The sequence below is a fragment of the Ischnura elegans genome, chromosome X, assembly GCF_921293095.1.
Source record: "Ischnura elegans chromosome X, ioIscEleg1.1, whole genome shotgun sequence".
In the NCBI taxonomy this organism is placed as follows: Eukaryota; Metazoa; Arthropoda; class Insecta; order Odonata; family Coenagrionidae; genus Ischnura; species Ischnura elegans.
Window position 1 is genome coordinate 101,027,427 of NC_060259.1, and position 16,202 is coordinate 101,043,628.

At 37.4% G+C, this 16,202-nt stretch overlaps 1 protein-coding gene across 3 annotated transcripts in view; it reads right to left on the reverse strand.

Moving 5' to 3' along the window:
• Positions 1-16,202, reverse strand: part of LOC124171858 (tetratricopeptide repeat protein 39B-like) — a 77,286-nt gene that overhangs the window by 38,660 nt on the left and 22,424 nt on the right. For all 3 annotated transcript variants that reach the window (XM_046551217.1, XM_046551218.1, XM_046551216.1), the window contains 2 exons: positions 14,048-14,123; positions 5,990-6,122 (listed from right to left, as the gene is read on the reverse strand). In XM_046551217.1, coding sequence (XP_046407173.1) covers positions 5,990-6,122; positions 14,048-14,123 — 209 coding nt within the window. The remainder of the gene's footprint in view (positions 1-5,989; positions 6,123-14,047; positions 14,124-16,202) is intronic.

Below are 16,202 nucleotides of genomic sequence, written 5' to 3' on the forward strand. Positions count from 1 at the left end.
TGTGAAGTTGGATATTTCAAATTAATTACCTCGACCAATTGCACCCAAAATGATAAGAGTAAATTTTTTATATGTGTTTTTCCTGTGAACAACATATGAATTTAGGACTGCGGCATTCAATAGTCTCCTAATTAGCTTCATACACCACTTTTAATAGCATTTTGTTTCCATTTGGTACGAATGCAATAACAGGTTCTTGAAATTCACCCCACCGATGAATTTATTATAACCTAACACACAAACAGACTACTGAGTCTCTTTTTTGCGTTTCAATATTATTCCCATTTCGTAGGATCCCCAATTATAAATAAAAATAGACAAAGGAAGTACACACGATAAGAATTTCAACACACTGCCTGAAAGAACACCACACAGCACGAATGACTCTAGCAGACTGAAGCGCGTAGTTTTGAAGCTCCATCAAGAGATGAGAAAATATCTCGAAGGCATCCTGGTATATGTTGAATGTTTAGAAGGAATCTTATCTTCGTTAATTACTGTCCAGAAAAGAAGAAAATAATAAATGCAGAGCGAAGCACATGGCCCCTTTGCTTTGGAAGCTTAGGACTAACGAGGCGAACCAAACACACTTGGGGCTCGAGGTAATGACACACAAGGAGAAGACAGAGAGAAGGCAGTGAGCTTATAAGGAAGATATCGTATCTCAAGGTAAAGTAGCTGACCCTTCTTGACGTCTCACAAACAATAGGCGGCAGTTTTCAAGATGGTACAGGTGAAGGAAGACATTGAGTTTTTAGACCGAATTCGTCAACTCGCTGGTTTAAAACAGAATTTCATCGAAACATTAAAAAAAATCCTGAAGGCATGAAGTCGCTATGAATATTTCATTGGAAAGGAAAAACATTCCTACAATAGGTGGAGTAATTAACTTAAATTTAAAATACAACATCTGACCGAGAAAAAATATTATATACAGAAGTTCAGGAATTGTGCTGGGTACGCATGATGGCAGCATACGAAATTTAAAGGGTGCGTACTAGGTACACATGACGGCATTGAGGGGTTAAAGACCAAAGAATAGTAATCAAATGAGAGAACTGTAAGGACTGAGACAAGCATTTTATGGGTATAAATGGGAAGAAGAGATTTGTGTAATTTTAACTAATATAAAGCTTTTTTGACCTTGCCTATGATTTTCCCCTTTCCTGGCAAACAGAATATTTAAACTTTTCTCGTGTTTCCGAGTGGGTAAGACATTCGAAGAGCGCTGATGTTTCGTGAGCGCCTTGAGAATGGGTGATGAGTCAGAACGTGAAACGTCGGCACTCTTCGAATATCTTACCCATTCAGAATTCAGAGAAAAGTTTAAATATTTGTTGACCTCATTTGAGAGATTTCATGTACATAATTCATGTTTCCATGAAATGTTATTAGTTAACATAATGAATAGGTTTCTAACAGTGTCTCCAACTACAATATTGGTTTCACCCCTTTAATGTAAGAAAGAATAGAAATTTTAATTTCGCTAAGAATTTTAGAATTACCAAACATAATTTTTGTTTTGCATGAATTTAAGAACAAGTTAAGATTAAATTTTCAAAGGGCCAAGCAAAATGACAATGCAGACATATTTTCATTGACAAAGGAGATCACACTGGCCAATTATTTAAGTTAGCATGAAAATAAATTAAATTCATCAACATAAAGCAGGCATATCCAATCATAGCAGCAGCCATCATGAGACAGAATTGCATCGACCTTTAGAAGGTCATGTAGTGGACAGTAGCAACTGACTGGGCCTGGGAGGATATTGAAAGTAGACTAGCGAGTGCACTGGACCTTACATTCTTCAATCCTGAATAGTGGCTGAGAATTTCTGTGGATGCATCAGCTTATGGGGGCAGTATTGGTACAATGTTATGAGACTTTAGAAGGTGAGACTGATGTCTGAAGACTGGTCTACCATGCATCTTGGTTGGTTAATGTGACAGCACAGTGGTATGCCCAGATCAAAGAGGAGGCATTGCCACTCAGATGGCCAGGTAAAAAATATTTGCAATGGATTATCTGATTTGAAGCTTCGTTCAAACCAAAAACTTCTAGTTGAGCTGCCAGAAAATAAACTTATCCGCAAACTGTCTCCGTGCTTACAATGGTTGCACATTCATTTTATGCAATTTTCTCATAAGATTGAACATGTTGCATGAATCACCATGACATTAGCAAACACCCTGTTAAAAGCACCATTGCAGACCAATGCATCTAGCGATGGAGGGAAAAGATGCTCTACATGACAATGATGTGGATTTCTACGCCAGGTAGGTGGACCAAGAAATTCCAGAAACTGACATCACGTTACAGAGGTTGCAAGATGCCCAGAGAGGTGACAAGATGAAGGCTTTGCTGCAGTTTGTCAGGCATGGATGTCCATGAATATAGGTTATCACCACAAGTCTACAGCCATTCAAATACAAACAAGGCATCTTCATGGAAAACAATGAAGAACTTCTTTTCACACCTATACTCCAAGGAGCATGCAGAAGGATATCCTAAGTCACCGTCATCCAGGGCGACTGGGGCAAACCAAATGCTAATGAAGAGCCAAAGGAAGTATGTGGTTGCTGGGAGTTGAGATTGGCATTAGGAAATTCTGTATCAACTTCCAGGTGCGCAGCAAGTATCAGCCACAACCTGTGGAACCTTTGATGTCCGCCCTTCTGCCGGAGAGCCCTTGGCAGAGGTGGCTGCAGACCTCTCTGAGAACATCACTACTTGGTGGTGATGGATGCCTTCTCTTATTACTAGGGATGGTCAGATCGCATACCTCAGATCCAAATATCTGCGGATATTACTCCGGTGAATTTTGTATACTTTGGATTCAAATTCACTGCACGCATCAGATCTGTATTCAAAATTTTAAATTTAAACTCCAGTGAATGCAGCATCCCATACAAGAGAGTGGAAAGAGTTCCGATCCTATGTTCGCATGCACTGTTGCACTGTGATGCTTGTCCTACTCATGAACCATTTTGTTTAAAAGCTCTCGTAGCGGTTATGCAAGAGAATTTCATCCGTGGAAATTTTTAAAGCAAAATAAGACAGGCACATAGTGTGTCTCTCACAAAGAGATTGAACAACTATCGGGAGAATCTCAACACCATAGGATAACAACCACATCAAAAGTGACTACGTCGCAGATTTAAAAAAAACTCCCTCAGCCCTCCATCACCCCATGCCTGATACTTTTTTTCTTTCCGAGACCACACAGTCCATGAATCATTATCTTCGAAGGAAAATATCAAGTTACACGAGAACGATGGAAGCATGTTTCATCCCTGCCCCATCTCACCCACTGACCTTTTTCATCTTACCAGCTTCAATTCTCCGTTTCTTGAAAACAAATGCTTGGTGAGTGACTTACTAGACATGAAGATGTCTCGATAGTTTTCGGCAACTGGATGACATGCATGAGATTCAAAAAGTAATGAGACCAAATGTGTCACATTTCTAACATATTTAGGTTTATTTAAGCTCAAATTGATTGAAACAAAGTTTTTTAGTTATAACAAGACGATACCAATATTCAAAATTGTCCAAACAGCAAAATTTTCAAAAAAACAGGCATGGCATCAGTACCATCAAACAAGAAGACACGGCCTGGAAACGCCAACTGTATTTCACAAAATAGCAAGATCTGACATGTTCGCGATGAAATCATCCTGATGAAGTGCAAAATCCACCTCACCACAAATGAAGGATTTGGGGGTGAAACACAGATCAGTATGTAATGAGAAAGTGACAACATTTGGGGGAAACTTATGCGAGGAATATTAAAGTTCAGTCAATGGTTTATCCGTACATTGAAACCTATTTTCATTTCCAAATGCAAGCATAACAGTTTAGATCCTGATTGTGTAAAGATTTTATCAATAAAAAAAATAATGTGAAAGCTTATAAAAATGATTTTTAATCCGTAAAAATATTAAAATGAGTATGTAAATTTAAAAAGCATTCCTTAGATTGTATGTGCCCAGAAGAAACTTGAATAATTACTTCGTTTTATAGCAGGAATTTGAAAATGCATTAGGATCTGAAAATACCCAAAGATCCAGCTCTGAAAATCAAGGATCCAATCCGGATCGGGGTCCGAAATAATCATGGATCCGTCCATCCCTACTTATTACGCAAAGGTTGCAAGATTAGATAGCACCACTTTTGCAGCTGTTATGAAGGAGATGAAGAAAATAGTCACGAGAGAAAGAATTCCTCAAGATGTGAGAAGTGATGATATCCTTCTGTTTTTCACAGTGGAGTTTCTTGAGTTTTTAATGGATTCAGCCACATCATCAGCAGCCCAGGGTTCCTGCATATCGATGGACAAGCAGAGGTAAGATGAAAATTGTGAGTGCAATACTGGAGAAGGAGACCGATCCCAACCTCAATTTGCTCAAGAAAGGAATCAATCCTGCCGAACTTCTAATGGTTCGCAACACTATGCACCACTGCATCACATGTATCACAGTCATTGGAACCCAAGTTGTCAGACCTGCAAATCCATCGCCAGAACCTGTGTCAGGACAAAGCTAACTTTACTGTGCCCACTGTGCTGAATACAGGTAAACCCAAGGAATAAGTGTGGATCGGAGACAAAAACACATATGGCACCATCATCATTAAGTGATCCAAGCCCAGATGGTATGAGGTACAATGGATGAAGAGAGAATTCTTTGCCGTAAACGTGCCATCCTCATCCCTGCATAGATGCCATGGATGGACACTGACTGGGATCCTTTGCTGGAGGACTGCTTAGACTCTTCAAAACAATAGAGTGCTGTATCTTGGAGATACAGCAGGCAACATTTGAGTCAGACACATCAGAGCAGTCGTCTTGTAAGACCACCGAGAAGATCGACATGAAATCGAAACTTGAAGCTTTTACGTGGTGGAAGGGCTCCATATTAATAATGAAATATACTTTGTTACTTCCACAAAATTCTTGTTACTTCCACAGAATTTTGTGGAAGTAACAAGGTGTATTTCATTATTAATAAAGATCGACATGATTTCTTTTAAACTTGCCTTTTATAAAGCATTGGTTTTGTCTTCAAACCATAGTATAATTCATGTGAGCAGTTTTATTTTACTTTGAATGATCTTGTAGTGCTGTATGCTGGATTGAGATTTACAGGTGATAACCTTTTGTTTATGGCCACATGAAGACCAAGCTGCATCATCTACATCAGGACTAACAGATTAATCTGATCATCTCGACCCACAAGCCAAAAAAGAGCAGATGTTGCCTTTGAAGAGGCAATCATGAAATTCAGTACAGTCATTCCGAAGATGAAAATAAGAAAAGTCCCGAATATAATTATAAAAGTAATGTAAAACCCAGTTACCATGATGTATCTAGCACAACTGTGCAAGCAGCAAAGCCACAACCAGAAAGATCTGCCTTAATAGCGTACTGAATCAACATACATATTTTAATTAAATTATTAGCTAAAATTAAAAAATTTGAAACTGGCATTCATCCAGCCTACCTATCTAGTGGGGCCATAACATTTCATCAATGGTGTCTATGACATAGCTATTTTGTTTTTACTCAAAAATTAATAGCCTCAAAAAATATAAAAAGCCATTACTAAAACTACGTATGGTAGTTTTCTTTACATGAAAATACGTTACTCACAGCTGAAAACTGAACTTCATATATGTTTGTGGACCAACAACGAGAAATCGGGAAGGATAGGATAAACTATCAAGGGGATTTTTGACTGAATCATCGATATGGGGATAGAGAGCAATGCATGGGGAAGAATTAAGGAGGAGAATAGGTGGCCTCACACCAACAGTCACTCCATAGGGATGGCACAAATGCACAGGGAAACTTCTCCCACCGTGGGAAGACTAGAAATACTGTTTCCAAACTACACGACATTCAGTTTTCAGAATTTCCTGAATTTTGGTGGCCTCAATTTTATTAGAAAGCTATTAACTCACTATTTCTCCATTACAAATTCAGTACCTGGTGAATAATTGTCATAATTAGTCCTCTTCACCATTTTCCCGAGAGAGTCAGTTAAAGTTGACTTCTTCCGGTGCCTGTTACAAACGGCCATGCACTGTTTCAAAGCTTCAGATGCAACTTCAATGTGCCTCTAGAACAATAAGAAGAGAAGAATATATTTAATTTGCAAGTTAATAGATGCTGCTAATTTAGAGATGAAAGTAGATGCCAGAGTCATATCATCAATATGATATAGTTAAATTTTTTTAAGTATTAGGCTCAAGGTTAGTAAAATGGCTACTGGAGAAGATGAGAGTCGAGGACATCACAGAGGCATTGGAAGGAAGAATCAATGTACTTTCTGTTTGCACCAAAATTATGTACACTAAGTTTGGGCATAAGTAACTGTAAGTGCACAGGATCCACTTCATGCATGGGAACGGTCGATGTGGCTGCCATACTCTTCCACCTCCCAGTACAGTTAAGTGTTATGATATGTAGCTGCTGATGCACAGGAAGGGAGATAGAAACAGAAGGGGAAAATGGGGAGAGAACCATCATTGAGGCGTCGAGAATGAGGCATGAGGAGACATGTACTACAGAGGAGTTATGCAAAATAAACGGACAGAATTGAACGTGACTTTTCAATCAGCAACTTCCTCAATCTCATTGATTACAGTTCTCTCCATAGTTTCCCAGCTAGTTGCATCAAGTTGTTTTTCAAGATGACGATTCATGGCCAAACATAAGTGTTACTTAAACACACATCTTTGCTACAACTGCTCCAAGTTTAAGTCATGTATCTTAAATGGTAAAGAATGGTTGTGTTTTTACTGAAATTCACTGCTCCACTACTCTATATGTAGTACAGCCTCAGTCATATTTTTTGTGAGATATTTTAATGTGCATAAGAACACTCTGTAAAATTTTTACTTGCTTTCATTTAGTCCCTTTTTAGATATTGACCTGCAAAAATCTACGTTAAAAGGCTTTCGGCATTGACAAGCTCTAGAAAAAAAGAGGGCATTCTCAGTACTAAAACTCATATTGCAAGTAGTTTTTTAAGTATTCAACTTGGAAATGAGATTTTATTTGGGAGTCACGTTTCCTTCATAAAAATCTATGGTGTTAAAAAGTTAGAATTGACAAATTGTTCCTGAGTTTTTAAGGAAAGATTTTGACTGACTGTCTTTTATGATAGAAAAATTTGAAAAATGGTTTCCTAAAGTTCTTTTCAACCTGAATACACAGGTTACTGCATTATTCTGATATCTTTTAAAATAGCTTCGAAATTTAACTTTATGCAAATCACTTCAAAATTTGCCCAGCCACCCTTTTAAAAATGGCTGCCAAAAAAAGTATGGCTTGTAAAATTATTTCAAATAGTGCATTGTGATTGTCTACTTGTATGTAACCAGAATAAAAAATCAGGATAATTAAACATGTTGAGCAACATTGCCTGGGTGATTTGAAATGGATTGACCGTTAGGCACACATGAATATTCGCAACTGACTAGAGAGCACAAGCAAGACATTGCACATATAGAGCTTTTGGACCAAGCTCATCAACCTTGGGTTTCAAGTCATTGAGTTGTCCCAACATAACTGCTGCCTCATCCTGTGTCTATAAACTCATTTTTTCGGTCAAAATAACAAATTGCATGTTTTTCATGAATAAATAAACCATTGGCAGACCTGTCAGCACTCACACCATTAAATGAAACAAATTGTTCAGAGACTTCATAAGGTTAGCTGTTGACAGACTTAAAAGTTGTGGATAGCTTTGATTCATTGCTTATGCTACAAATTTTGCGTTATTTATTTCTTTCCTTACTTTATTTCCTAAAACTATTCCGATAGATGCAATCAAATCATTTTTAATACGATCTGACATTCCTCTGAAAGTAGTAACTGTCTCGAGATGATGCCATAAGGATGGACCATATTTACCCTGACAATTTAAAATTGCAACATACATTCCTTGTTCAACCTTTGATAAGTCCTTAACCCTTTTGCTGCCACCGGGCTGATACATCAGCCTCCGCTGGTTGAACGAAAACTGCCAGGGGGCGATTTATCAGCCCGACTTCTTTCACTTATTTTTCGTCATTGTGGCCTTTTCAACGGCTGAAATTTAAGTAAACCCCCATAATCTATCTATGGTTATAAGATATAAATATATCTTAAGAATTGGGAAAAAATGTAGATGTATAAAATAAAATAAAGTAGCTGAAAATTTTTAAAATCTGAAATATTGCAAATTCCGGAAAAGGGTTAAAATAGAAGCTCTGGTGCAGCAAACAGGCAAGAAGTCTCTTCACAATTTCTCTGGATTTGGCCACTGCTTCAGTAGGTATGTCGCACATTATTTGTATCATTAAGCCAATTTCAATTGCTTTACCATACATGATTACCAAAGGACCTGTGGTCCTAGGACAATAAAGCTTAGGGCAGTTTGGGTACTATGACCTTTCCTGAATCCAGACTGAAATTTATCTAGTAGGTTGTTTCTTGATAAGGAGTCAGTTTTTGAGTTGTATACAAACCCCTAAAGTGGTTTCCACAAGGTACAAAATAATGAAATGTGGTGATGATGTTAGAGTTCAGTTGGAATTCAGGTTTTCTTATAGGGGAATGCTATTCCCCATTAACAAGAAAAAGCGAGAAATCATAATTATTTATAAATAGGGGAGAGTGGGCCACAATGAGATAATAATCACTTTATCATTTCTCATATTTTTTCCAATTGATAAAATGTATTAATATCTTGTCAGCTGATAACTTCACTATTTACTACACTTTATTCTCTGCTTATGATGATGTAATATAAAATTTGAATGGCTTAAAGTTATTTTACAAAAATCCTAGCAAGCATCAACCAATGTCGGGTGACAATGAGGCATGGTAATTCACACTAAAATAAAACATTTTAGTGACTTTTTATTGTCAATTTGACTTACGAAGGAAGTTTATTTTACAAATAAACCTCTTTTACATTTAAAATCCTAGTGATAAGGCTATAATACTTTAGTTTAAAGTTATCCATTTAAAGTTATCAGCAAACTTGCTGTGTTACCTATTGACAAAATTATTATCACAAAAAGTCTAATCAATGAAACATCTAAGATAAGAGGAAAACAAAAATAACCTTCATTTTATTCCAGTATAATCTTCATTTTTTGAAGCCAGCCTTAGTGTGAGCTGGAGTCATAGCTTTTTCGTAAGCAATTCCAATACAATGTGCAACTTGAGAGATGGTTATTGCTTTGCCTGAATGGTGAAAAATAACCTTCAAGAAGCTGATCAATTTTTGCAAATTTTCATCTACGAAAAGATTAGTTAGGTACTTACAACTTCAATAGATCTTGTAAACACTAAGAATTTTCCAAGTTGAGCAATGTTTTTTTGTTTTATTTATTAACTTTTATCTGTAAGTTTTGAATTTTCAATACAGTACAATTCCATGGGTCACATTGAGACACCTGAAATCTGTATCATTGTGGCCCAAGCCAAAGTGTCTCATTGTTGCACAATGTGTAGCCTTTGATTGTTTGGATCATATAACTTGCTTCAACAGTGATGACGTTAATGTAAATATATTGAAATGTCACATTTGAAACACTATGTATTGCTTTACCATGAAAAATCAAAACATCAATCTTACTTGAGTATTAATTGGCAACAAAAAACTGGAGTATCCCAACTTTGGTGCTATAAAAACAATGATAGTGCATCAATCTGCAATAGAGTGATGGCAGCCATATGCAAAGTGAATAATGAGTATTGCGCTATTCCCTAAAGATAATAGCACCTGTCACACAACTCCAAAGCTATATATGCTCACTGTCTCAAAGTGGCCCATGTCTCATTGTTGCCCATTATCCCCTACCTAGCAGCACAGGAAATATTGCATAATTATACTTGATATTTTCTTACTTATCCCATCGATGCCATCAGCAATGTGCTTAATACTGCAAAAACCTTATGAATTAACTCTGGAGTGAAATATGTATCATAGAATGCATTATTACCAAAATCACTTTTATTGAATGAGTTTTCTCCATTTTCTGCTTTACAGCACCATAGTGATTCTTGGATTGAGTCAGTATTAATTTAAAGAGATGATGGGAAAATGCATTCATTAAATTCATCAGCAGAAGCGTTAAATTTGAGATTATCATATCGAGACTTAACAAGACCTAATTGCTGAACCCCATTCAATGTTTTTAATATCCCATTTGTCAGAAAAACAGATACCATATTACATACAGTAATTTTTCATGAACTTTTGAGTTTCATACCTTAACATTTTATATTCCTGGAATAGCTACTGGGATTTACATCTTTTAAATTTTTGATGCATTTCATCTCTCAAGTGAATATTTGAAATGAAAATATAGACTTGAAGAGTAAAAAGAGTTTGTCGAGATGTAATCCTCATATTGCATTTAATCAAATTTTACGTAAATCTTTCAAGATTGAATATGCTTATATTAGAGATGGGTCGAATAGCAGATTTCTCAAACTCGAATATCGAATTTGAATATTAAATCATTGCTCGAATATCTGAATACCTCGAATTTCGAATACCTTGAATACTAAACGATGAATGCAGGAATGTTTGACTCGGTTGCCTATGCAGCAGGAAACACAAGATTTTAGGGAGTAATTTTGATTTCCTTTAAAGGATTCAAACAGGAATTTAGCTGATTAATGGAATATTTTAATTTTATGGAAACAATTTGGGCATATAGTTGATTCAACTAACATCTCTTTCAAATATTCTACGGGGACACACCACCTCGCGAAAAATGATTGCATGCCGTCTCCACATTTACACTGCTGCGATGGATTTCTGTCTGATGTATACATTATTATCTACCAAACGCCATTTCAGCGGCACGCCCATCTGATACTCGGCTTCATCCAACTTCTTGTTTTCAACAGGTAGCTCGCTTTACCCCCACTCCTGCTGTCAAGTGCTAGCGGACAATCCGAGGCGTTTTGCAAAATACACGCGCTTCTCCACCGGATTTTCTTCAATTATTTTCAGTCCATTTTCGGAAGTTCTCACGAGATATGAAGATGAATTCGAATTGCTATCAGGGAGAAACCAAATATCCTGAGAAAATATCCCTATGTCTGTGACTGTAACGATAGAGATTTATAGCACAACTCATAATTGTAACTTGATATATGTTTTCGGAAAAAAATACTGCATCTACTTCCAAGAAGCTCTGCTGTTCATATCGAGTCTCGCCTGAATGCTAAGTCTCCGTCGTATTTTCACATTTATTTCCTTGCGTAAAATGCTTAAAAGTTAGAAATTCTCTTATTCATTTTTAAATTATGCGCACATTACTAATATTTCAATCCAATAAAGGTGTAATATCAATTGCCGAAAGTCATTGTTAGACACCTTTTGGGGTAAAAGGTGACTCATGCAGCAGTTGACCTCCAGAAATGGGGAACTTTGAAGCAGGTAGGCTGAAAAAGGTCAGTGGGTGAGACAAGGGGGGGCGCGAAACACATTTCTATTGTTCTCGTGTAACTTGATATTTCTTTCGAAGCTAAGGTCTTTGTAATATGATCCCTGCGCGAACTGGGACCTTTTTTTAATTTCGGAGAAGAGGAAAGCTTCAGAGGACGGGGTAGTGCCAAATGGAGGGGGATAGCAGATCTTGGAAAATGCGCTAATGTAACTATCCCACAGTACTCATGTAGCAGTTGACCACCAGAAATGGGGAACTTCGAAGCAGGTAGGCAGAAAAAGGTCAGTGGGGGAGAAAGAGGGACGGGTGAAACACGATTCTATTACTCTCCTGTAACTTGAGATTTTCTTTTGAAGCTTTTCGTTAATGGTCTTCATACTACGAATCCTGAGCAAGCTGGGACCTTTTCCCCTTTTGTTTGATTTCGGAGAGGAGGAAAGCGTCGGAGGCCGAGGGCTGATGGATGGAAGGGGTAGCGGATTTTGAGAATTGTGCCACATAGTTACTATCCCACGGCACTGAGGTTCTCCTGGTGGGGGAAACCGGGGATTTTCGGATTTTTTTCACCCAATCATTTTCGGTTCCCCATGTCGAACTCTTTTCACCGCTCTTATCAGCAAATTTGATGTAGTTCGTCAACTTGCCTATAACAGCGCTGCATGCACTAAACGACTAGAGTTCTTTACAATTTTCCGAGTCAACTACCAACGACAGTGTGTGACAGTGTACGGCGCGAAATTCAAAGTATTCGGATTATTCGAGAGCGTACCTTCAGCATAATTATGCGAGACCTCGAATATCGAATACTTTCTAGTATTCGAAGTATTAGAGTATTCGCGGATACTATTCGCACATCTCTAGCTTATATGTGTCATGATAACAAATACTATATGGTCCACAGTTGGGAATTTTGTGGTTGACTTTTAAAAATATAAGGCCATAATCAGATGGAAATGAAACATTATGTTACAAATATGGCCGACTAGGCCAACCTGAAAAATCCGCTGTGGCAGAGCATAGCATAGATAACAACCACCTTTTGACAATGCCAAATTACTTGACCGATATGATTATGATTATGATCTTGTTCTTCCCGGCATATGATGCTTGTGAAGTCTTCTTCGGTTTTCCATTAGGTGAGTTGATTATAGACCGACGTTTCAATAGCTGCTTCTGCCGTCATCTTCAGGGCATAATAATTTAAGAACGGTGCCTTCCTATATAGCAGTCAGTTTCGTACCAAAATTGTCAGGTTACTTCTGATTAGCTCATACTAGATTTTGCCATTCCTCAGTCTCAAAACTCCAAGGTTTACCAAATTCCATGCAAATGCAGTGAAGCCTATACCTGAGAGACAGGCCACACTATCGAGAGACAGAAGAAGGAGCATACGAGGAGCATCCGACTAGGCCAACCTGAAAAATCCGCTGTGGCAGAGCATAGCATAGATAACAACCACCTTTTGACAATGCCAAATTACTTGACCGATCAAACGACTACTGGGACTATATAACGAAGGAGGCGATCGAGATCCAAATGGAGTGCAAAAACTTCAGTCGTGACACAGGCTATGCTCTGCCACAGCGGATGCAGGAAAGGCAAAAAACTAGTGCAAGCCAGTCAGAAGTAACCCGACGATTTTGGTGGAAAACTGACGGCTATTTAGGATGGCAGTAATCTCAAATCGTCATGCCCTGAAGACAATGGCAGAGGCATCCATTGAAATTTCGGCTGACAATCAACTCACATAGTGGAAAACCCAAGAAGACTTCACGAACACAATGTTTTCCAGGGTCATTAATTTATAAAATGTCATCCACAATAATCAGATGTAGTAGTGTGCTGGATTTGGCTAACTGATGAGTAGGGAGAGATCGGACTGATGACAAAATAAACCAATATCACATTCTCCTCATATGGTGACTATCAAGCATTTCCATTTAAAAAATCTTAAATAAAGTCTCGATGTACAGCTACATTCATATAAGAAGAGTAGCTTTGCGAGGGTGGACTCAAAGCATTTGTTCAAATAACTGATCTTTGGAGTCCTGTAAACAATGGCTAGAGAATTTTTCTGAATTTACAAGAGATTTCTGCAAAGATGACCTCCAGTTTCAGTTGTTTACTGTAATGTGAAAGTATTTTATAGTTTACACATAGAAGAGACAAAAAGTTACACAATACCATAACAGATATAAAGATTATAACTAATTTCAAAGCTGTACATAACTATCAAATGGAATGAATATCATGTATATATTTATTTAGATATTGTAGTGTTTTCTTTCACAAAGATCTACAGAATATTCCAGACAGACTCTATAACCAATTCAACATAGAATGTATTATATTTTGTCCAAAACATTCAACATCAACATCCACTAAACTGTACATATATATATTAAGAACAAATATTTCACTGATCTTAGAGAATTTTTCATTTTGTAAAAACTGGATCATCATAATAAATAAAGATTAATTTACTTATAAGAACTGGCCGAACAGTAATCACATAATTAGAGCATAATGCAATGAATCATGACTAGAATCATCACACTTGCATAGAAATAGACTAGGTACTCACCTGTTCAAAAGTCAATAAAGCCTCCAGAAACTTGAACACACAACTGCCTAATGAATGGTACATGCTGCTGTTTGCCCTGAAACATTATGATCAATGGTTTATTTATATCAATCTGATTACCCATGCACTACGATAAAAAATTATATTTCCTGACAAAAAATCATCATATATTTACATTCAGCATCCATTTTAATTAGGTACTAAAATCTTGATTATTAACCACTTAATATAGAAAAAGGGAATTTTATGAATCAAATAAAACATTTTTTATCAATAAAATATCTTAATACCATGAGAAGGATTTAATGGAAGAAAACTTAGGACACAGCATCAACTGACTATCTTGTTTCCAGTGTTATTTCATTCGTGTAGTCTTAATTATGACTTCTCCTATACATGAGCATTACCAAAGTTTGGATCGGTCATAAGCATTGAATTTGAAGTTTTTCATCCACTGGCCAGCAGTATGGGCATGGGGTGCAGTAGGACAACACTTGCCTGGAAGGGGGAAAGTTCTCAGCAGACTCGTCCATTGCATTTGTTAAATGTATCCAAAAGGAAGTGTGATCCATTAGGAGCATGAGCAGAGTACTCTTTCCCCTGAGGGTTACCGTCCCTCATCCAGCAATTGGATATACTACTCCAGCCCATTAATCATCCACACAATGCTAAAGGTTACTCTGCCTTTCAACAACACCTTTCTCACAGTATTATTGGTGTAGCATAGCATTATCTTTCTCATAGCATCATCATTTGTCAGATTGGTGTTGTCACCCATATTTTTAGGTATGTATTATTTTGATGCCATATACCACCATATTAAAAAAAAACCCTTTAGCTGGATCTGTTCCTGCTGATCATCATCACCATGAGTCGGCAAACTGAAGATTGGTTTGATGCAACTCTTCATTTAATCCTTCAATTGGCTAACCTTTTGACACTAGCACAATTCTGCTGTACATCCTTCATAACCTGCTCCCAGGCCTCTAGGCTCTAGGATGACTCTAGGTTTTTCACGTTGTGACATGTTATGCATTACATGATGACCACTTAGCTTAATTGCACATAAATACACCTAAAAGCGTTAACTCTTCCTTTGTTTTCCATGTTTAATGCTTACATATGTTACACCTCATGCGGATTCACATTTCGATCGAGGAAATACTTTTTTTGATTTAGTATAAAAATAAAAGGCAAAGTGGAATGTGGAAAAATAATATTTAATTAATAGCAGGATGCTGCACGTGAATAAAGTCAACTTGAGAAGAAGTTTACCTTTTGCTTCTTAAAATACTGATAGAGAACAGTTTGCCATATATAAAATTCTAAGTTGGTCATAAGAGGAGCATTTAAAAACCTTTCTGGTGCTAAATACACAAATAACATCAGATGCTGAGTTGATAAATAGTAATTCTGGCTTGTTCTACAAAGGGACAGCAGATATTTTCTTGCACACGTATAACCAATTAAAGGTCCAGGATAGACTTTGGTCCAAATTACATGCTGCATGTAGCGTTCATATCATCGCGCGCTACCACCGAAAGGCAGCACCGCCTGGAAGGTGACAGGCGGAGGACCCTTGGCGCCGGCAGGGTAACGGTACCCTGAGGATTTGGCGCCCTTCTCCATAGAGTAGCGTCCCTGAGCCCACGCGAGAGAGACCTGCGAAGCCGTAGTGCGGAACTGTATCTGAATCCGCGGACATCGCTGTTCACTGATTCCCGGAGTGCGACTCGAGTGTATCCGTGACAATATAAATTTACATATATGTATACTGTTCATTGTTACTTGGGGCTTAGTTATTTTACACAAAATAACCCTTAGAGACCCTAAACTGCACAAATCTAAGTTTTCGTATACTCTAAATGCTTGATATACAATATTTTCTAACTGAATGACCCTTACTGTTTTCCAGGAACAGATATTTTGAACCATTCTTTTTACTGAACAGGATCAAAGTGAACGGTTCCACAAAATGAACTGTTTCACCCTGGTCTCCTGTCTTACAAGGCCACCTGTCCGAGCAGTTGCATTGAAATGTTCATTTTTACCATTTAAATAATAGCTAACTACAACAAAACAAGGACTATTTAAACTCCATCTTTGACAGGGAAATTTGGTGGAATTCAGACAATGATTATAACTTATCGAGTTT